This window comes from Lytechinus pictus, chromosome 16 (assembly GCF_037042905.1).
Source record: "Lytechinus pictus isolate F3 Inbred chromosome 16, Lp3.0, whole genome shotgun sequence".
NCBI lineage: Eukaryota > Metazoa > Echinodermata > Echinoidea > Temnopleuroida > Toxopneustidae > Lytechinus > Lytechinus pictus.
This window is the reverse complement of record NC_087260.1, coordinates 6682588-6707436: the sequence shown is the minus strand read 5'-3', so window position 1 is coordinate 6707436 and position 24849 is coordinate 6682588. Positions and strand designations below refer to the sequence as shown.

Sequence of the window (24849 nt, the reverse complement as noted above, 5' to 3'; positions counted from 1 at the left end):
TATAAATGATTTTGATATGAAAATAACTAAAATATTTATTTAAATTTTATGTTATATTAATAAAAGTAATTTACTAACAAGATTGATATTCATATGGACTCTTGTTATTTTTTTACATACTAATACTGATCGAGCCTTCGTTTGGAAGAGCTTGGAAACAACGTAAACAAGCAGGTAGAAAGGCCTACTTCCTGGGAAATCTCCCCAATTTCATGGTGTTGGCGTAAGGGATAACAGGTAGGTTTTCTCTAATAACTTAGAATATGTTCTTTCCTATGACTTCTGCGAGAATGTGTCTTTGAATAATGGACTTAAATAAAGATCTACTGAGTTTAGCCGAAAGACAAGTCGACAGTTTTGCCCGTGCGCCTCGGACCGTTGACGTTGTCGTGCTGGAGCTCCGCGGGCCGGGCTGGGCCCGCTTGCGCGGCTGTGCATGTCATGTGGAGCTAGCTGAGCCTGAGTAGCTCAGCCTCGGGCCAGGGCTCAGGGATCAGGCGCTGCGCTGGCGCGCCCAATTTTGCTCTTTGACGGGGTATTAAAAGGGAAGAAATAATAAAGATAAATTTACAGGCCTTATCGTCATCCAAGTCACTGGGGACAAACTTGAGAAACATCTCAAATATCAGCAATCTTTCAAATAAATAAATGGAATCCACGGTTGGAAGATTTTCAATTTCAAAAGAAATCTATTCGCGATGCGAAACGGTGCGAAGCTTCTCACTGAACAGGGACTTCCACCACACGTTTTCCCATTGACACAATAACAACTGACCCTGACACTTTCAAACGACAAAAATAGTCTTTCTTTTCTCTCCTAGACCTAGTCCTATGCTATGGCTGTATATATTCTTCCAAGTTGAAACAATGATAAAAAACACTAAATAAAACAAAATTAATCACACTAAAAACACTATTTAACTGTCTAATTACTCCTCGTGATCCGAGTCCCCTTCCCATGTTGAGACTACAAAATTCTCATAGGAGGGGACTCGGATAATGAGTGATAGCATATTACTCGTTATCCGAGTCCCCTCCTATGGGAAATTGGCAGTCTCAACACGGGAAGGGGACTCGGATCACGAGGAGTAATAAGACAGTTAAATAGCGTTTTTAATGTGATTTTCATTGATTTTAATGATTCTTATCGAAAATATTCATTTATACCTTTATACCGCATCTACTGGAAAAATAGAGTTGTTCCTGCAGTCAAGTGACTTGTTGTCTTCCTAGCTTGGATAAGTTCGAAAACTGAGTCTGTGCTATTTGTGCAATGTGCTGTGCCAATGTATTGAAATGAAAAAGGCACTATTCCCATGCGTGAACATAATGCCACTCAGACCAGAACTCATCATCTTATCATCTCTAGGAAACTGTCGAAGAGTGGTTTTGAAGAGGAGGGAAATGAGGGGTAGATGAATATCAACAGGTTAATTGCCGTTTTTTTTATTTTTAGGAGACGGTACTTGGATCACGAGTAATAGTACTCCTCGTTATCCAAGTCCCCTCCTGTATGAGAAATTGGACAGTCTTAACACGGGAAGGGGACTCGGATCACGAGGAGTAATTAGACAGTTAAATAGAGTTTTTAATGTGATTTTCATTAATTTTAATGATTCTTATAAAAAATATTCATTTATCATCTCTAGGAAACTGTCTAAAAGTGGCAGAGTGGTTTTGAAGAGGAGGGAAATGAGGGGTAGATGAATATCAACGGGTTAATTGCCGTTTTGTATTTTAAGGAGAGGGGACTTGGATGATGAGTAAAAGTACTCCTCGTTATCCAAGTCCCCTCCTATGAGAAATTGGACAGTACTTCAACACGGGGAGGGAACTCGGATCACGAGGAGTAATTAGACAGTTAAATAGAGTTTTTGATGTGATTTTCATTAATTTTAATGATTCTTATCAAAAATATTCATTTATCATCTCTAGGAAACTGTCTAAAAGTGGCAGAGTGGTTTTGAAGAGGAGGGAAATGAGGGGTAGATGAATATCAACGGGTTAATTGCCGTTTTGTATTTTTAGGAGAGGGGACTTGGATGACGAGTAAAAGTACTCCTCGTTATCCAAGTCCCCTCCTATGAGAAATTGGACAGTACTCTATTAAACACCGGGAGGGAACTCGGAGCACGAGGAATAAAGCAATGGAGACTGTTAAGAGGGAGATGCAATTTGATTTATATTTTTTAGTAAAAACGTGATAGACGAAATAAAGCATAATCATAAGAAACATATATATGAAAAGAGATTTATTTAGCATAAAAAGTACAACAAAATAAAGCTATAAGGACTGAAAAAGAAGTAGATGCAATCCTGATTTATTTAGTAAATTAGGAATCAACGAAATAAAGCAATGGAGACTGAAGAGGGATAGGGCCTATTGATTTATTTAGTAAAAACGTAGACGAAATAAAGCAAATTTTATATTGTGAGAAAAATAATATAATCCTGATTTGTTTATATGAAAAGTGCTAGTTTACGAAATTAAGCAATAGAGATCGAAAAGAAGTAGATGCAATTCTGATTTATTTAGTAAATTAGGAATCGATGAAATAAAGCAAATTTTATATTATGAGAAACATAAAAAGATTAATATAATCCTGATTTATTTATATGAAAAGTGCTAGTTTACGAAATAAAGCAATAGAGATTGAAAAGAAGAAGATGCAATTCTGATTGATTTAGTAAATTAGGAATCGACGAAATAAAGCAAATTTTATATTGTGAGAAACATAAAAAGATGAATATAATCCTGATTTATTTATATGAAAAGTGCTAGTTTACGAAATAAAGCAGATTGAAAAGAAGTAGATGCAGTCCTGATTTATTTAGTAAATTAGGAATCAACGAACTAAAGCAATAGAGACTGAAGAGGGATAGGGCCTATTGATTTATTTAGTAAAAACGTAGACAAAATAAAGCAAATTTTATATTGTGAGAAACATAAAAGATGAATATAATCCTGATTTATTTATATGAAAAGTATAGTTTACGGAATAAAGCAATAGAGATTGAAAATAAGTAGATGCAATTCTGATTTATTTAGTAAATTAGGAATCGTCAAAATAAAGCAATGGATACTGAAGAGGGATAGGGCCTATTGATTTATTTAGTAAAAAGGTAGACAAAATAAAGCAAAGTTTATATTGTGAGAAACATAAAAAGATTAATATAATCCTGATTTATTAAATGAAAAGTACTAGTTTACGAACTAAAGCAATAGAGATTGAAAAGAAGTAGATGCAATTCTGATTTATTACGCCAATAAAGTGGAGACTGAAAAGAGACAAGTGACACACAACTACGAGGTTGGTAGAGACAGGTAGGACAATTTTTACGTTGTGAAAAAATATCCGTGGATCCGAGTCACCGGGGAGTTGGATCACGATAATGCCAATTTATATCGAATACATTCAGCTTACCACCTTTCCAAAAAATATGAAATTAGCGAAGTTTGATGACAAACAGATCAGGATCAGTGATCCAGCCTACTCTTGAGGGCTCCATGATGATGATTGATGTTTTATCAATAATTTGACATCTACTTCTTCATCATGGAGTCTTGAACCGCCGGTCATATATGTATAAGAGACCCATGTAAACAAAGATGGATTTCCCTAGGAAATCCATAGTTAGAGGGTGAAATCGGATTGAAAGGTCGAATTTTATTTATCTATGAACCTTGATGCGCCTAATGCGTATAAAGGGATAAAAATTATTTCACTATAAATGGTAACAATGAGACGTTTCTTACCAGACCAATCTCCACATAGATCCCTCGATCCGTTTGTCAACAAAGCAAATACAATACAGCCTGACCCTTGAACCGCTTTGTTATGACGTACATCCGGTTAGCGATGCCGTTTTGAAGAACAATTTATAGATAAAAAAATTATTTCACAAATACTAAAATTTAATACGTGATTATAGATAATTAGTATAATACTACTAATTATTTATAATCATGTATTAAATTTGAAGTTGAGGACTCCGTGTCATTGTCACCATGATGATATTTGTCAATGTTTCGACATATACTTCTTCATCATGGAGCCTTGAAGTGAAGTTGAACCGCCTGCCATATAAGAGACTCATCAAAACAAAGATGGATTTCGCTAGGCCTAGGAAATCCATATTTTAAGATAAAAATCACGTAAATGTTTGTGATTTTCTTTATTTTTACGCATAAGGCGTATGAAGGCTTAAAAAATTGGGTAAAATAAAAGGTTAAAAATTGAAGGTTTCTTACCAGACCGGTCTCGTGTTGAACCCTCAATCCATTTGTCAACTAAGCAACCGCTTCGTTATGATGTACCTTCGATTAGCGATGTTACAAAATGCCGTTTTGAAGAACAATTTATAGATAAAATTATTATTTAACAAATACTAAAATTCAATACGTGATTATAAATAATTATTATAATAAACAAATATATCAGGCTTTGAGAAAGTATAGTGGAATTATTTATCCGAGGCTGGTCTGACAATTACTATTTTTCCCGAGGGGCGAAGCCCCGAGGGAAATATAGTAGTTTTGCCAGTCCAACCGAGGATTAATAATTCCCACTATGCTTTCGAATGAAACGCCTGATATATTTGTTTTATATCCTACTTTTAATAATTTATAACCAAAATCTATGCGCTGAGCTTGCAAATTCCGGTAACTTGCGTTGAATTACCTACTTTTCTCCGAGCCACCGCGCTCAGCGGAACGCAGATTAGTGCCTGCGCCGACGCATCGCTGGACTTGCCCGGGAGAGAGAGTGCGCTATACGCTAGCCAGTGCGTCCGAGAGTTTAGCTAGATATCCAGTTTTGTGAAATAATGACGTCAGAATATTGGTATATCCAAAAATATATCAAGGTCTGACGTCACGCAACATCATAGTTGAAATATATTCGGTCACATGATGCTACTTGAACCAATCACTATCCAGGATTTACTCTATGTAGGATATAATAATAAATATAACGGAGTTCAGCGGAACAACCAATAAAACTGAGACCGAAGGTTTTGGTCTAGCAATCACCCTATACTAGGATCTAACTTTAGTGTACATGTGTTACTGTTAGTTCACCTAATTAACAGCAAAAACTAATGATGGGAATATTGAAAATTATAGGCCTGTGGCTTTATTATCAATATTCAGTAAAATTCAAGAAAAGCTGATGCACAAAAGGTTGTATGATTTTCTAAATAGATTCAAAATTCTTATTAATGACCAATTTGGTTTTCGTAAAGATTTTAGCACATCTCAGTATATTGAATTTTACCGATTTTATCTTAGAAGAATTAAATAGAGGTAATTTTTGTTGTGGAGTATTTATGGATTTATCCAAGGCTTTTGACACCATCGATCACCACATTCTTTTGAGAAAAATGAATTATTATGGGGTTCGTGGTATTCCACTGCAGTGGTTTGCCAGATATTTTTCCAATCGTAAACAGTATGTGGTGATCGATGGTGTCGAAGCTAATCACATGAATATTGATATCGGAATTCCACAAGGTTCAGTTTTGGGGCCGCTTTTGTTTATTTTATATGTAAATGATATTCTTTTCTCATCAAAAATGTTTAAGTTCTCCTTGTTTTCAGACGACACTGCTGTTTTATGTTCTCACTCTAATTTACCTAAATTTATTTCTACAGTCAATTCTGAATTATGTAACTTAAAAGACTGGTTCAAATGTAATAAACTACAACTTAAAGGTCAAGTCCACCCCAGAAAAATGTTGATTTGAATAAATAGAGAAAATGAAACTAGCATAACGCTTAAAATTTCATCAAAATCGGATGTAAAATAAGAAAGTTATGGCATTTAAAGTTTCGCTTATTTTTTACTTATTATTATTACTAAACAGTGATATGCACAACTCAGTGTCATGCAAATGAGTCAGTCGATGATGTCCATCACTCACTATTTTTTTTGTTTTTTATTGTTTGAATTCTACAATATATCATTTTTTTACAGATTTGACAATAAGGACCAAGTTGACTAAATCATACAGTATTAAACAATGCTAATTCCACATGTTCGGGAGGAATTCATCGTTGTTTCACTTGACAATGAGGAGAAAATTAGAATATTTCATATTTCATGTAATAAAATACAAAAGAAATAGTGAGTGGATGACGTCATCAGTCTCCTCATTTGCATACCGACCAGGATGTGCATATAACTGTTTTGTGAAATTAAGCGAAACTTTAAAATGTCATAACTTTCTTATTTTACATCCGATTTTATATGAAATTTTCAGTGTTATGTTTGTTGGATTTTTCTCTTTTTATTCAAATCAACTTTTTGTTGAGGTGGACTTGTCCTTTAATCTTGAAAAAACAAAGTATGTCAGTTTCCATTCCAAAAAGAAAAGAATTGTAAGTAATATTGAACATGTTAAAATTGATGGCATTGCTATTGAAAGGAAAGATTGTAATGACTTTTTAGGTGTCACTATCCAAGAAAACTTGGAATGGAAAAAACACATTGATCATGTTTGTAATAAAGTTCTAAAATGTATTGGAGTTCTGTATACCGGTAGACTTAAGGATTATTTGCCCCTCAGCGTATTACTTAATATTTATTATTCTATATTATTTCCCCATCTTAACAATTGTAATATTATTTGGGGTAACACCTTTAAATCAAATTTATCTAAATTGCTTATTCTACAAAAGAAAGCTGTTCGTTTGTTAACAAATTCTCATTATATGAGTCCAAGTGCGCCACTTTTTGTTAAACACAAAGTGTTACCTTTATTTGAGTTAATTCGTTTAAATACATGGATTTTTTGTCTCACCTGCATAGCAGAGTGAGACTATAGGCGCCGCTTTTCCGACGGCGGCGGCGGCGGCGACGGCGACGGCGGCGGCGACGGCGGCGGCGGCGTCAACACCAAATCTTAACCTGAGGTTAAGTTTTTGAAATGACAGCATAACTTAGAAAGTATATGGACCTAGTTCATGAAACTTGGCCATAAGGTTAATCAAGTATTACTGAACATCCTGCCTGAGTTTCATGTCACATGACCAAGGTCAAAGGTCATTTAGGGTCAATGAACTTAGACCATGTTGGGGGAATCAACATCAAAATCTTAACCTAAGGTTAAGTTTTTGAAATGTCATCATAACTTAGAAAATATATGGACCTAGTTCATGGAACTTATACATAAGGTTAATCAAGTATCACTGAACATCCTGCATGAGTTTCACGTCACATGACCAAGGTCAAAGGTCATTTAGGGTCAATGAACTTTGGCCGAATTGGGGGTATCTGTTGAATTACCATCATAACTTTGAAAGTTTATGGATCTGATTCATGAAACTTGGACATAATAGTAATCAAGTATTACTGAACATCCTGTGCAAGTTTCAGGTCACATGATCAATGTCAAAGGTCATTTAGGGTCAATGAACTTTGGCCAAATTGGGGTATTTGTTGAATTACAGCCATAAATTTGAAAGTGTGTTGGTCTAGTTCATAAAACTTGGACATAATAGTAATCAAGTATCACTGAACATCCTGTGCGAGTTTCAGGTCACATGATCAAGGTCAAAGGTCATGTAAGGTCAAAGAACTTTGGCCACGTTGGGGGTATTTGTTGAATTGCCATCATATCTCTATAAGTGTATTGGTCTAGTTCATAAAACGTGGAAATAAGAGTAACCAAGTATCACTGAACATCTTGTGCGAGTTATAGTAGTTTTCAAAATCAGCACTGCTGCTATATTGAATCGCGTGATGCAGGTGAGACGGCCAGAGGCATTCCACTTGTTATGTTTAAATTTCACAAAGGCACCCTTCCAGAATATTTCTCACGAATGTTTCAAACAAACTCTCAAATTCATAATTACTCTCCCAGACATCAAAACAACTTACGTATTCCTTTTTCTAAAATTAATTTTATTCGTAATTCGATCAGATATATTGGGGCAAAAGAATGGAATTCTCTCACTTATGACATTAAAAACAGCACAACACTCTCACGATTTAAATCACTATCAAAGTCATTTTTGTTCAATTATTTAAACAACTCCAATCCCCCCTTTGTATTTTTTTTATCTTGTCTTCTATTCTATTCTATCTTCTGTGTTTTTGCATTTTGTGATGATGTTTGGGTGTGTGTGTGTTTATTTTTATAACCTTTTTTTTTTTACCGGTTATATTTGTGTATTTGTAGGGCCCCGGCTATAAGCAGTTTTGCTTCTTAGGGTCTTGACCATTAAGTAATTTGTAACCTGTCATATTTTGTATTACAGTAGTTTATTTGTATCATGTTATTTTTGTAAATATTTTGATGTCTTTTTAATGGTCAATAAATTGAATTGAAATTGAAATTGAGATATGATGCATAGAAAATTAGGTGGTCGATACAGGCTAGGTCCAACCATACTACATCAGTCTTTCACGACATACATGTATTGCTAGAAAGTTCATTCCAGTGGAACTTTGTGGAGCTACAAGATCAATTTTCTTGTCAAGTTTAGAGTTGTTTATAACAAATCTTTATTATTTTTCCTCAGATTGAGTCCGAATAGAGACCAAGATTTTACCATTCGGAGCTGAGGAGCAGAAGAAGGGAGTCGAGATGTCGGAGCTTACATCTCTTGATTCTGTGTACCTCAGCACAGTATTAGCTGATACAGTGGATCAGCTGGCAGTGCTGGGGAAGATTATGCCGTCAACTTTTGAAGGAAGGCAGGATGCAAATGAGGTAGATAAGATAATAATAGTATGTTCCATTTGTATAGAGCAGCTACCATAATTGCATATACTCTACTGTAGCGCTTGATACTTCAAGGAATAAATCCTACTGGGTACCCATTCACCTCACCTGGGTCGAGTGCAGCACAATGTGGGTAACTTTCTTGCTGAAGGAAAACACGCCATGGCTGGGATTCGAACCCACGTCCCTCTGATTGAAAGACGAGAGTCGTAACCACTAGACCACAACGCCCCTACGATATAGATAAAGACAAAGGAAACTTTTAAAGGGGTATATCACCCCAGTTGTTAGTTGGTTTTAAGAAAAGCAAAAAAAAAGAAAGAAATTGAAGTTTGGATGAAAATCAAAGCATGAGACAGTTTGGAATTTCGAAGATAAAAAATGAATATGAGGAATTAAATATTTTTCTTAAAGAAACTCTGTCTCTGATGATATATCCTCTGCACAAATAATTGAAAACTTTGAATTCTGAAAAAATCAATGTGATGAATCAAAATATTTTCCGTATAGAAACTATATTTCTGATGATATATCCCCTGCACAAATAAAATCACTTATATGTTTTTTATAGAAAATGTCATTAAAAAAAATTTTCATCACACACCACATATGGAGGGGCTGCTCTTCTGTGACATCAGAAAAACAAAACTTTTAAAATTCACAACTTTGTTATTCATTGACAAATCTTCATCAAACCTCAATAATATTTTTCTCTATTTTTCTAGGTTTTTATTGAAACCAACTTACCATATGTATGCACATCCTGGTCATTATGCTAATGAGGCAACTGGTGACATCACTCACTCACTATTTCTTTTGTATTTTATTTAATGAAATATTCTAATTTTCTCCTCATTGTCCTGTGAAACCAAGTTTTAATTCGCTCTGAACATGTGGAATTACCATTGTTTAACATTATATGGTTCAGTCAAGTTGGTCCTCATTGTCAAGTCTGTAAAAATTGAAATATTGTATAATTCAAACACTAAAAAACAAAAGAAATAGTGAGTGACGGGCATCATTGATTCCTTCATTTGCATGAGACTAAATTGTGAATATAACTATTTTGTGAAAAATAAGCAAAACTTTAAAAATGTCATAACTTTCTTATTTTACATCCGATTTTGATGAAATTTTCAGCATTATGCTTGTCTGCCTTTTCTCTATTGATTCAAATCAACATTTTTCTGAGGTGGACTTGACCTATGCAGCGTCACAGTTTTTTAAGATCTGCTTGTCTATACTTAAGATTGATCTAAAAAAGTTCTTCAAAGAGTTGAGGATCAATTTCAACTTATGCTCGATTTTAGTGGATATAAACCTTTTTTGGGGGGGTATACATTTAAAATAGCATGCTAAACCTATTTTTCAATTTGTGCATTTCATATTCATGCATGTATGTAGCACTCTTATTGTGATGTCACTCATACTAGTTAATCCTGAGAGGTGATGTCTTACTCAAGACCATGCATTGATTGATAACTTTTTTTCTTTCAAAGTAATTAAAAAACTTTACTTAAACATAGCTTTCCTGGGATGTCAATAGCTCCACTAATTGAGCCTTATTTTTTCTGACAGGGGCCGCGGAAGCAGGGGGGGGGGGCTGGGGGGCTTCAGGCCCCCCCATTTTTTTCTAAAACCGTGTACAAAAACGTAAAAATTACCATATGATTGTGATTTTTTGAAAACCGTTCCGCGGCCCCTGTCTGACCCATTTGTGTCTTAGGACAAAGTGGCTGTACCACAAGCCTCTCAAGATAATGTTGTTGACACATGTTTATGAAATAAATTAATCATAATCCATTCCACGTTTAACTTCCGATGATTAGATGGTTGGAGATGAAATCAGTCAGATCCTTGACAGTCAAAAGAACCTGGAATCCAAGTACGAGAATCTGATCCAGCAGAGGGCTGACCTTCGGGCGGGGCCAAAGCGGGATGCGGGCCGTCTCTACGACAACAACCAGGAGATCGGATCCGTGGTGGGCGGTCTGCGGACTGCCAATCAGACGTTTGCCAAGAGTTTGAAGCAGAGTCCGTTGACATCAGATAATCTTTACAAGATGCAGGATGATAGGTGAGAACCCTCCCTCGAGCTCTTCAATATTGGCAGATCTCTATGTTACGCATAAAACTGTTTTATGACAAAGTTTCAAGATGTCATAAATTTCTTTTTTTTTACATCCGGCTTCAATGAATGCTTGTCTGATTTCTTTCTCTTCTAATTCAAATAATGATGTTATTATTCGTGTGGAGCATTGTGGCCCAGTGGATTAGTCTTCTGACTTTGAAACAGAGGGTCGTGGGTTCGAATTCCAGCCATGGCGTAATTTCCTTCAGCTAGAAATTCATCCACATTGTGCTGCACTCAACCCAGGTGAGGTGAATGGGTACCTGGCAGGAATTTATTCCTTGAAATGCGTGTGCGCTGTAATCTTAGTAATTACAGCTGCCAAGCTACAGCTGGGGCAATAATATCCAAGTCCTTTGGAAGCGCCTAGAGACATTATTCATAATGTGATATGCGCTATACAAGAACTGTATATTATAATTACTATCCCCTCCTCTATTCTAAGTAAAACATGGAACGCCTGACAAGAAGACAGACGGTCACTTTTAAAAAAAGTATTTGGGAGGACGAGTTATGACTCCTATTCATCAGACAGGTGTTCCAACTTGTTCAATCAATACGATGATTGATAATAAGATGAACTCATATAGTGCAACAACCATACTCTCCTGTGCTTTGGTACTCCTCTTGCTTGTACTACACAATTGAAATAATGATCTAATTAACTCCTTCCCTACAGTGATGTGTTTTCAATGAAGAATGCAAATACCGTGAGATTGATAATACAATTTTACTGTCCGTGTATTCAAAGATTGTGTCCATTTTCTTTCCCCTCAGACAATTCCTTCAAGATGTTCTGAGTGCCACATTGGATGAGATGAATCGACAAAAGATGTTTACAGCCCTTGTCCAGGCTGTTACCAAGGAGAAAGATAAGAAGGCGGAGCTTCAAAACACTATTCTCAAGTAAGTTGAATCTAACGAATTCACAAAGGTGGTTTTGAAACCCACGGTTGAATCCATGGTTTATTCAGATTTCCTGAATCGACAAAAGATGTTTACAGCCATTGTCCAGGCTGTTTCCATGGAGAAAGATAAGAAGGCGGAGCTTCAAAACACTATTCTCAAGTAAGTTGAATCTAACGAATATACAAAGGTGGTTTTGAAAACCCACGGTTGAATCCATGGTTTATTCAGATTTCCTGCATAAATTACGCTTAATTTAGCTCGTATATAAAAAATGTCCAATGCTGATGCACGCTTTTGTCACAGTGCACCAAATCGACGCCTGTTACCATGGTTAGATACGCTATTTTATTCATGAGTCCACTGTTTGAAGAGTGGACTCATTAATCCAAAACAGTGGACTCATGAATAAAATACCGTGAATAACCACGGCAACAGGCATCAATTTGGCGCACTGTGGCAAAAGCGCGCATCAGCATTGGACAGTTTTAATATACGCGGTAAAATAAGCGTAATTTATACAGGAAATATGCATAAACCATGGACTCAACCGTGGGTTTTCAAAACTACCTTTGTAAATTTGGGCCTAAAAGGTTTTAAAATAAGATCTCATAGTTAAGAAAAAAACCATGATCTTATAGTTGGAAAGAAATTCTTATACTTAGTTGAAAACAAGTTTACTTTGAAAGAGTACACCTAGCACGACATCCTGACTTATGGATCCTGCTGAGTATCGTCTAAGAAGTAGAAGTACTTTATTATTCTCTGCCATTTTTGCTGGCATCTTATGTCAAGTAGAAACAATATACCATTTTATATCCTACATAAATTAAATCCTGTATGCTGATTGGTTTAAATAGCATCATGTGATCAAACATATTCTCACTATTTTGCGATTATGTCGGAAATGAAACGCCCACCGAAGAAAATGTGCTATTCCGTGACGTCAATGATGAAATAGTCGACTATTCCATCATTGACGTCACAGATCATGATGGCGCAAGCACTAATATGCGTTCCGCGCACTGAGCGCGTAGCTAAGCGCTTCAGGAAAAGTAGGTCAGTCAGCGCAGCTAGTTTGATTTAGATTGAAAAAAAGATGAACTAAGAGTACAAGAACTAGATTATCAAGATCCATTTCTATAACTTATTAAAGTAGGATATAAAACAAATATACCAGGCCTTTATTTCGAAAGTATAGAGGGAATTATTCATCCTCGGTTGTACTGGCATAATCACTATAGTAATGCCAGTCCAACCTCGGATGAATAATTCCCGCTATACTTACTCAAAGCCTGGTATATTTGTATTTTACCTAAGGGGTAGATTTTTATGTCTGCAACTAGAGAATATCCTCTCCTGAAATATTCTGTATTCTATCTGTAGATTGATTTAACAACATTTTCAACTAACCATAACCTGACCCAGTCTTCTAAAAAAAAATGTTTTATCTTATATCTTATATGATTGTTTTGTTTTTCAAAACATTTATGTTAAAAAATGTGATTAGTGTGGATAATACAAAATAATACCTGTGGCCTCTTGTGCAAGTCAATAATGCAACCAACACATTTTTGTTTCTACTCTGAAAATCGTTAAAATGATATACATGTAGCAAGAGACAGAAATTCAGATGAAAAAATAACATTTCCTGAATTTTTTTTTTTCAAAGTCCACACCTAGTTTCCCAGAATGCATATAGCATTTTCCATTTATTTGAATATAGGATAAAAGAGCACTGTCGATTGATTGCTTTGCTCACGGGCATAGGTGCCGTCGCGGGGGATCGAACCCCGGACTTTCAAATGTATAGTCGGCGCCTTAGACCACTCAGCCACGGCACCTCTATTAATTGGCAATTAAAAGGCCATTCAGGAACCCAATGGGTTGGTTTGTCGGTAGCAGTAGTTCAGTTCTGTGGGGTGCCGTTTATCGTTACAATCAACATGAAAAAAAATAATTTTAATCATTCAGTGGAATATTTGTTTTTTCCAATTGTTGTAAAATAATTTGATAATACAGTAAATGTCAATGAATTATTTGGTACTTTATCTTTGTTATGAATGAAACCTACCATTCCATGGAAGTGTGATCTGAAATTTAAGTTTAGTATGGAGTATGATACCTTCCATTGTAGGTTGTCGTATCCTGAGACAGGTTAAAGTGCAGAAATGTTTATTTGAATAATTGTTGAAATAGGTAAATTGCCAATTAGTCCACTGCCAACTCGTCCACTCAATACATGGTCTGCCTTCTTTTAGTCTAATGCCATTCCGTCCATCAACATTTGGTCCAATAACTATTTAGTCCAATCATCACTTCGTCTAATCACCAGTTTGTCGATGATCATTTCGTCTCCTAACCAGTTGGTCTAATATTTGCTTTATTTTCATTTGTTTTGTCCAATTACCATTTAGCCTACCGTAATTAGAGTCTATTAGACCAAATGGTACTAGTATATGGACTAAATGGCTTTTGAACCAACTGGTTATTAGACAAAATGGTGAGTGGAGGGAATGGCATTTAGACCATGTGGATAGTGGACGAACTGATGGTAGACAAAATGATAGTACAGGAGTTGGCAACTGGACGAATTTGCATTGGACCAAATGAAAGTAAGCCTTGAAATAGATTTGAGGATCGTAGTTCTTAATTTCTACACTTTCAAATAAGATTTCATTAACATTCGTAACATTATACTGTATATTGTGTATACTGTTATGGGGTGTTGCAAGAAACTTAAATGTTCAAGTGTACATGTATGTCCCCAAAATCAAGCACATCAAGCAACAAATTTTGATTGATTTGAATTACTTTGCAAATCAACTTTCTGGCAATGCCCATTATGCTTTGAATCTATTACAATTGAACAGATATCTTTTGCAGTGCCTCAACAGACTGTCATCTCTGGAAGTTAACCAAGTTTATTGTCAACATTCGGTTTTATTTTTGTGAATTAGAGAAGAGGAGGGTCGCAAGAAAATCAAATCCCTCCAGAAACAGATCGCCACGGTGAGGGTCGAGAGAGAGGAGGAGACTCAACAACGGAACCAAATGATTGCTCATTTGAAAGGTAATATGATAACAACAATGACAATAATAACAGTGTCGAAAGAGAAACATGATGATAACATGCCTTGGGTTCCGTAACACAAAGGCTAGCGATTAATCGTACGCTCAATTTACGATTGATTGCACATTGTAGGCAATGGAATCAATCGTAGAAAAATGTTCTACAATCATTGCTAAGCTTTGTGTTACGGGCCCCTGGAGTTGAGTACATTGTTGTCGACCAATCTCGCAGGATTAACGCGAAGGAGTGATGTTACAAAAATGGCACTTAAAAATAGTAAGATAAATTTGTATCGCACAACCACTATTTAAATATTATCAACTGCGCGCGCTTTGATAGAAACTTCTTATTCTATTATAATACATAATATACTTCCCTGCACTTGTGAGTCTTTCACAATGTTTTCAAAGTAGGAACAGACCATCAGAAGTTGGCTCTACAGCTTACAAATTCCGTAGCTGAATGCACTATCCCCAAGTTATCTTTGTTTTAGGACAAGGTATTTTCTGAAGGAATCTTTCGTTGTGCACATATTTATGAAATGCAATAAATTGAATTTGATTATGCTGGTCCATTTCAGATCAACTTCAGGAGATGAAGGCTAAGACTAGTATGGAGGGCAAATATGTACAGAAAGATGCAGAGGTCGCAGTGGGTCAGATGCAGAAAAGATGCTACCTCACAGAGAAAGAGATGAAGGATGAAATAGAGGTGAGATCGATGGAGGTGGTGGTGGTGGTGGTGATGGTGATGGGGGGGGGGTGATGATGATGATGGTGATGATGATGATGATGATTTTGATGATGATGATGATTTTGATGATGATGATGATGATAATGATGGTGATGATGATGATAATTTTGATGATGATCATGATGATGATGATGATTTTGATGATGATGATAGTGATGATGATTTTGATGATGATGATGATGATGGTGCTGGCAGTTGGTGGTGGTGGAGGTGGTGGTGATGATAATGATAAAGATGAGGAGAAGGATTATGATGATGCTTTTGGTGGTGGTCATGATGATACAGAAGAGATGCTCGTTCACAAAGAAATGAATGAATGATGAAGGTAAGATAAGATGATGGTGGTGTTGATGATGATGATGATTGCGTCATTGTTGATGATGATGTTGATGATGGTGGTGTTGATGATGATGGTGATGATGATGATGATTGTGTCAGCGTTGATGATGATGATGATGATGGTGGTGTTGATGATGGTGATGATGATTGTGGTGGTGTTGATGATGGTGATGATGTTGATGGGGCTGCTGACGACAATAATGATGGCGGAGGCGGTGGCGGTGATGCTAATGCTGGTTGTGGTGGTATTTTCATGATAATGATGAAGAGGATAATGGTAGTGAACTAGTAATGTTGGTGATGATAGTGCTGGTAATGAATATGTTGGTGGTGGTGGTAGTTGTCAAGACAACTATTGATATTTTCAATCCTGTTTCTTTTCTTTTCATCTTTCAGCTCCTAAAACAGAAAGTAGATGAGGAACAGAGAGTTAACACAGAAATAGAAACATATCTCAAGAGACATCAAACTGTAAGTGTAGAATTAATTGAATTTAATACCAAATCTCACAGACATTTATTCATTGTTATCAGTGTAACAGTAGTATTCGGCAATGGGAGCTAAGAAAACAGTGAAACGCTATTAAATCAAATATTCCCCCCTGCATATCAAATAGATTAAGTACATCCACAATTCATCGACATTTATAGTTGGTATCAATTCTTATCATTAAACATTACTCTATTTTAACATACATTTGTACTATTTACAGAACAATAAATTACCATCATTATTTACAAAACCTTTACAATGACCTTTCAATATTGTATTGATGCAGACATATATAGATTTTTTTTTTTTGCCGACCTTTATTATAACCATTTGAAAGACGTGACCAGGGCTTGAACCCCGACCCGCATCAATTCGTACCTTCCCAATGTAGCTTGGATTCCAGGCCAACGCGTCAACACCCAGTTTGTAATCATTGGTCTTTGATTCAGGCAACATTTTATAATTTGTGGAAGCATTTTCCTGGTTTTCTTTTAAACTTTCTTGTAGGAAATGGAGGAGAAGGTCGAATATTGGATGGAGAAGTATGATAAAGATGTTGAAGCCAAGACGCATGAACTAGAAGTCCTCAAGGCTTCAAAGGCTAATGATCTGGCAAGGCTTCAAGAACTCACTAAACTGGTAAGAACCAGGGTAGACTCTTTGGGTTTAATGTAAATTCTGGTTAAACTAGGGATAGCCATATGTGACACGAATCGCGAACAGTACAGGTTTGATTAACCAGCCCGTCTGCCACACTAATGGGGTCTAATGCCAATTCATCCAATTACCAACTCGTCTACTCTCATTTGGTCTACTATCAGTTCGTCCACTATCCACATGGTGTAATTGCCATTTTGTCCACTCACCACTTCGCTTAATAACCAGTTAATCCAATAGCCATTTAGTCCATATACCGTTTGGTCTAATTGGACGAAGTGTTACTTGGGCAAAATGAATGAAAGTAAAATTGATATTAGACCTACTGGTTGTGGGACGATTTGGTCATAGACGAACTGGTAATCAGACAAAGTGATGATTGGACCAAATGGTTATCGGATGAAATGGATGTTAGACGCAATGTGGATGGATGGATGGCATTTGACCAAATGAAGGTAGACCATGCAATGAGTGGATGAGTTGTGGAGACGTGTTGTGGTTCAGTGGACAAGTCTCTGGACCTTGGATCACAAGGTCCAGGGCTCAAACCCCACCACAGCACTCACGTCCTTTGGCAAGGTGTTCATCTACATATGCCACTCTCCACCCAGTACCCGTTAGAAAGGAATTTCTTGACTGCTCGAGCGTCCGATCAGGATAGCCATGCTAGGGTGAGGTAATAGTATGCAGCGCTTTGAAACATTTGTATTAAGCGATGTATAAATGTTGCATATTATTATTATTATGAGTTGGCAATAGACAAATAGGCAATTTACCCTCACAACTGAATTAGTTTTCTCCTTAATAATAGCCTGGTGCCGTGATGATAGAGCACAGTGAGCATTAGAAATATGCAATGTTTTTTAAAAATTTTGTGTATAATTTACATCTCCAATTTCATCCAAAAGTGCCTAACATGAGTGAAAACTGACCTGAATTCCCATTGGACATACACAAAAAAATCATTCCGCTTTTACTCAACTGTGCTTTGATACTTGGTATCATATTATTACCCCGGCTGTAGCTCAGCCACCATATTAATAGGCGCTAAAGCGTTCCAAGGAATAAATCCTATCGGGCACTCATTCACCTCACCAGGGTCGAGTGCAGCACAATGTGGATAAATTTCTTGCCGAAGGAATTTACACCATAGCTGGGATTTGAACCCACGACCCTCGGTTTTAAAGTCCGGAGACTAATCCACTGGGCCACAACGCTCCATTATGAACTATCTTTGAATGGGATCATTCTTATAGTCATCGTTTCTCAGTATTCATATTTGCTCATAGTTCTTACCCAGTATGGAACAATTTACAAACAAAGTAACATAGAGCCAGCAAAGCTACATACTTGACTGCATGAATTGTCGAATTCATAATATTTCCTTCCCTTTTTGTCTTTGACAGTACGTAGAATATGAGCAGGTGTGTGTTGAAGATAGGATAGAGAAAGAGAAAGCGAGACGAAAGGCAGAGCAGGAAGAAGAGGAGCTCAAGTCATGTGTCTTGGTAAGAGACTGTATTTCAATAAGACAAGATTAATTTACGGATAATAGGATCACATGATCTTGGAATTGGCAATATTAACCTCTGAAATAAATCAGTCTTTCATTGTTGCATGGTTGAAATTAATATCAATTTATTTATCATTTATTTTGGTCAAAATAATGTATCACTTTCAGTGCTCAATAAGAATGCAAGTTTTGTAGCAGTCTACAAGTCCGTTGTTGGCCTTGGTGTTGAAATTGGGATTGCTTCACATTATTGACATTTTTCGGGACCATCTTCATTTTATGTTTGGCGTTATAAATGTGTAAAAATTGACCTAACACCAATACCAAAAGGTCAACATTGAACTTGAAATCACCCATTGCATTAGTTAGCTGCCAGGAAAGAGGTCAGTGTAGAATTTATCCCTTTAGCCCTGGATGAATGAAAGCTAATGATGCACAAAGAAGACTGGTTAAAATGCAGTATAAGGGAAAATCAACTAGAAATGATAAGTGATGTCTTAATTGGGAATACAAAGTCCACACTTGTTGAAATGTTGCGAATTGCCAAAGTTTGACTTAAAGAGCAATGAACTAAACTTATTTCTTGCAAAGTTTGAGGGCACCGATTGCCAGAGTAGCATTGTTTTTTGTAAAGGTTTGTCGTCAAAAGATGTTTCAATACAGAAATAGAAAATAAGGAAGAGAGTGATCACTTTATTAGTTTGTGGGTTTTTTTTTCGGGGGTTAATATAAGCAGCAATTTGATTATTTGTTTTTTCCTTTTTGTATTTTCTCCTTACAGCTTCAGTCTTGGTGGAGGGGGGTGATGGTCCGGAAGCAGTTGGGTCCATACAGCAAGAAAAAGAAGAAGAAGGGGAAGAAAGGAAAGAAGGGGTCTGGAAAGAAGAAGGGAAAGAAAAAGAAGTAGATCACTCATTCTGTCCAAGCCAGAGCCTTATCAATTCTTTACATGATTTGTTTTCTTATCTCACCGCCTTTCCGTAAATTTTGATGTCGATCTGATGATGAACATTTGCAGAGATATAGGGTGGAAGGTATTACAGTGATGACATTAAACATTCCAAATGGTCAATAATCGCATGCAAAAGAAAAGTTCTCCAATTCCTAGTACTGACTATTGTTGGATCCCCTCTAGTAACACTAAATAATACTTTGGTTTACTGAAAAATAAATTGTGGTGATGCAGATTTGGGAGAATGTGGAAAACATGTCTTTGACCTTTAAAGCCATTTTATGAAGCTCTTCGTAAGTTATGCTTGACTTGTGATTCTTTCTTGTTCTAAATGATAAACGCCAACATTTCCCTGCATTTACATAAGGGTAGTTATCTTTCTACAATCATTATCAAATCTAGATAAAACATCCAACTTTGCATTCAGTGCTTTTTAACAATGATTTTAATCGACATGTACATAGATTGGAATTCAACTTAAGCTTATGAAACTTCAAATTATTAAGAATCTGATTTATCACAAGAAAGGGTCATTAATCACTCATTGCTTTTGCAGGACAAGTTGTTCATAGCTCGCACACTGTTTTTGTGAAACTGGGACACAAATTGTTTTTTCTGAACCTTTGGGGTTACAAGTGGCTTCACGATTAGGAAAATGTTATAATAATATAGGGTTTATTCGATCAAGGACTATGCCTCATGAATTTTCTTGAAGACTAATATAAGGATATAGAATAATTTTCATTCTTTTTGGCAGGTTTTCAGCATTGGGCAATGGTATAAGTCTATGTGCTTCCAGTAACAAGTCTTAGGGTGTGGGTTCCAAACTGGCTGTGGTCCTGAATCTGATTTACGGATTTTCATTTCTCTTGTTTAAAATTGACATGAGAATTTGAAATATAAGTCTTAAGATATGTTGCTTGGTTCAGAGTGTTAGAAAGGGTTTGAAACCCCAAAGGTTCAGAGAAAAAATACTGCAACTAGGCCAGCCTCCAAGGCCAAGTAATTAAATTTCATCCCATAAACTTTGAAATTTTCACCAAGACCAAAGTTGGCCTAGGTCCTGTTGCATAAAAGTTCCCATTATGATAACTTTTCCATGCAATTGTAACTTGCATTAAATCCTTGATTTTGATTGGCTGTCGATCAGCGTTACCATGGTAGTAAACATTGGATGGCAAATTTATCATAATAGTAACCTTGATGCAATGGGCCCTGGGGTCTGTTGCAGAAAGAGTTGCGTTTAAACGCAAGTCAAAAAATCAATCGCAAGTCCCAAATGCGCGCTGTTGATTGGTTGAAAATGAAGTTACGCATGATTTTTTAGAGTTGCGATTGATTGCAACTCATTCTGCAACGGGCCCCAGGGCCCGCTGCATCCTTCATTATCAATAAAAAGGAATATGAAGACTCTGAAAATGAAACAGAGTGAATGAGAAGTACATTTTTGAAATATGATATTGATGCGTCCTTTGACAAAGGAATTTATTGATTGGTAGGTCCTGAAATGCAATGTCAGTTATTTCAAATATATGCACAATATTTCCCATGAATTAATGCTGTGTCAAGACATTGGAGCGATTGATTACAATATATTTATTCTTAAAGAGATACACTTTGATTTTATGCATTTGAACTACACCCCATATATCTTTTGAAGCAAATACATTAAATCACCTTTCTATTCTCTTGTCATCTATTTAAATAAGATTAATTAATTTATAATGGAATTTAAAATGGACTATATACATATGTATATTTATATTCTTGATGTCTGTTTTCTCCGTCCATTATGTCATGTAAATAAACTATATCTCTACTGTATAAGCATCGTCATATGAGTTCGTTTTTCAAATAACTTCAAGAAAATATTTTTGTAATGTACAGGAACATTTTTTGAAGTGATTATTAGATATTACAAAGATCTGGGTACCCCGAGTTGATTTGAAATACCATTTAAAGGGATGGTCCGGGCTAAAAATATTTATATCTTAATACATAGAGTAGAATTCACTGAGCAAAATGCCAAAAATTTCGTCAAAATCGGATAACAAATAATAAATTTATTGAAGTTTAAAGTTTAGCAATATTTTATGAAAACAGTCGTCATGAATATTCATTAGGTGGGCTGATGATGTCACATCTCCCCACTTTCCGTTTTCTTATGTTATTACATAAAATCATATTTTTTTCATTATTTCATACTTGTTTGAATGATATGTCTCCTTATAATGAAATAAGTTGCAGCAATAAATATTTAATGCACTAAATCAGTTATCAATCCAAGTTTTCTAGTTCTTGGAGGTAAAAATCTGAATAAACCTAATTTCATATAATAAAATACAAAAGAACAAGTGGGGATGTGACATCAGCACACCTAATGAATATTCATGACTGTTTTCACAAAATATTGCTAAACTGTAAAATTCAATAACTTTGATATTTTTTATCCGATTTTGATGAAATTTTTGGTATTTTGCTCAGTGAATTCTACTCTATTTATTAAGCTATAAATACTTTCAGCCCGGACCATCACTTTAACACTTTGACTACTGATGGTTACTCTTCCTGAGTCCCCCTCTTTCTTCACTTCTCCCCTAAGTTTCTTTCTAACCCCAACACCCCCCCCCCCTCCTTCCCACTCTCTCACCATCTCTCTCCGTCTCAATCGCCCTCTTTCATTATTACTCATGGCTTGCCTCTTGCCCTCTACTTCTGACTTTGTTACACAACCTATCCGCCCCCTCCCCTCCGTATCTTCTCCTCTCCCCTCCGCTTCTTACTCCCTTCCTTGTTTCTTCAATGCTCCCCCTTTTCTTTCTAACCCTAACACCCCCCTCCTCTCCCTCCCACTCTCTCACCATCTCCCTGTCTCAATCGCCCTCTTTCATTATTACTCATGGCTTGCCTCTTCTTCTGACTTCGTTACACAACCTATCCCCTCTCTGCAGCTCTGCTTACTTCCTCTCATTTCTTATGCCTTTCTCTGTTCTATTTTCTTCTTCATTCGAATATACCAAACATTCACGATATCACATTCCTAAGTAGTTTCAATCCGTTCAGATCAAAATTCTGTTTTTAAACAAAAGGCATGTCTCCCATGCCTTCGAAACTTTTCTTTCAATTCTTTGCATTCAATGTATAATCTTATGGATATTCTTAATGCATATCTATGTTATGTGCAAATTTATAAAAATGATTACTGTACCGAAAAAGATAGTGCTCACGCAAGTGTAATATTCTCTAAGAGTGAATTCCAAGATATGATTGCAAGGTTAATAAACCAAACTTTGTGCTAAATAGAAAACATGAGCAATAAAATTATACACTGCAATGCAAAAATACACCAATATGACGTCACAACGAGCTTGAGTTTCTTTTCCTTAGTCACACGAAGTAGGAAGCTTGCACACAAAGAACAGGCTACCTGTGCAAGACCAATCATTCCATCCTGCAGCATACGTATAATAATGAGCGCAATCTTCTTTATCCCCGTGACTTGGTTCATGCCGAGCCCACTTGGTGTAGTCGACCGGTGTCTGATCGGACCAAACAAAGGGGCCGTCTGGGTCGGGTTTGTTAAGCCCGATCCAGTAACCATAATGCCAGGATACACAGTCACTCTGTAGGGGAAACAAGAGAGGAAATGAAAATATTGGGGTGGCAAACATATTGTTTTGCCACCCCCCACCCCCCCCCCAATAATTCTGGATGTGCAAAAATAAGATTTTAATGTTACACAGAAATCAGCAAGCGAGATTGAATTACACAACTCGTTCTTTATTTAAAATCGTGCTCATAATGCATGTCCGCTTTTCAGATTGGAATATTCGCGCTCAGTTCGTTTCTTTAGCAAAAACCCATACTTTTCATGATTAGATAGGTGAATAGAATGTCCTGTTCTCAGTTCTAAACCTCAAAAACTCCCGCTTCGATTTGCAATGATCTCTTCAGTGTTGGATATAATCTTGTTCTTTATTAAAAACGTCCATTAAACTGTCAATTTTTTTTAGATCGAAATATAAAACTTTTCAGCTCGCGCACTTTGCCCCTGCATCTATTTTAGATACCCATCTTAATCATTGGTACCAAAAATGCTTAGAATATCAAGCTTTCAGGTTAGAATATAAAGAAATTTCAGCTAGCTCTCGGCACTTTCATTATCTGTGTAGTGAGATATGTGTCCTCCTCATGAGTTACTATATACAAACAGTCCTAAACAGGTACCTTTTCCTTGTATACAGGTCAGTATACTATTTGTTGGTGAGATATGTCTCTTTCTCATGAGTCATATATAAACAAGTGGAATGCCTCTGGCGGTCTCACCTGCATCACGCGATTCAATATAGCAGCAGTGCTGACTTTGAAAACTACTATAACTCGCACAAGATGTTCAGTGATACTTGGTTACTCTTATGTCCACGTTTTATAAACTAGACCAATACACTTACAGAGATATGATGGTAATTCAACAGATACCCCCAATTCGGCCAAAGTTCATTGACCCTAAATGACCTTTGACCTTGGTCATGTGACGTGAAACTCATGCAGGATGTTCAGTGATACTTGATTAACCTTATGTTCAAGTTTGATGAACTAGGTCCATATATTTTCTAAGTTATGATGACATTTCAAAAACTTAACCTTAGGTTAAGATTTTGATGTTGATTCCCCCAACATGGTCTAAGTTCATTGACCCTAAATGACCTTTGACCTTAGTCATGTGACATGAAACTCAGGCAGGATGTTCAGTAATACTTGATCAACCTTATGGCCAAGTTTCATGAACTAAGTCTATATACTTTCTAAGTTATGCTGTCATTTCAAAAACTTAACCTTCGGTTAAGATGTGGTGTTGACGCCGCCGCCGTCGGAAAAGCGGCGCCTATAGTCTCACTCTGCTATGCAGATGAGACAAAAACAGGACAGATTTGAAAAGTCTTTAATTTTTTTTTTCCAGTTATGATGCCTATATTTTGGTGTTAATAGATGCTCTAGAAGTCTTATCTTTCAATTGCTATCAAAGCTTTTAGCTTCGTTCATGCTTGAGCAAACACGAAATGTTTTTGTTGGGGGTTAAAAGGAGGCTTGCGCCAAAATGGCACAAAATGATAAATATGATGATTGGACTTCTTGCTGATCAGCAGACTTCCTCTTGTAACCTTTTTATTATCTTTGCCATCTGTTTATTTGCTTGAATAGTTCTGTTGCTGTTTCTTTTTTTTAGCTTTGAATATTCTTTCTTTAAGCAAAAACAAAAATTAAACTGAAGTATGGGAGAGCTTGTATTTTGTTTTCAAATCCTT

The 24849-nt window shown here is 36.3% G+C and overlaps 1 protein-coding gene across 1 annotated transcript; it reads left to right on the top strand.

Annotated features, from left to right (window-relative positions):
- The first annotated feature begins 121 nt into the window (after positions 1-121).
- Positions 122-22893, top strand: LOC129279283 (dynein regulatory complex protein 9-like). Its single transcript, XM_054915378.2, has 10 exons — positions 122-237; positions 8525-8715; positions 10557-10804; positions 11636-11764; positions 14725-14837; positions 15418-15548; positions 16326-16400; positions 16929-17060; positions 18485-18586; positions 19373-22893. The coding sequence occupies exons 2-10, from the start codon at positions 8590-8592 to the stop codon at positions 19496-19498; spliced, it is 1182 nt and encodes a 393-aa protein (XP_054771353.2). The 5' UTR covers positions 122-237; positions 8525-8589; the 3' UTR covers positions 19499-22893.
- The last annotated feature ends 1956 nt before the right edge of the window (positions 22894-24849 follow it).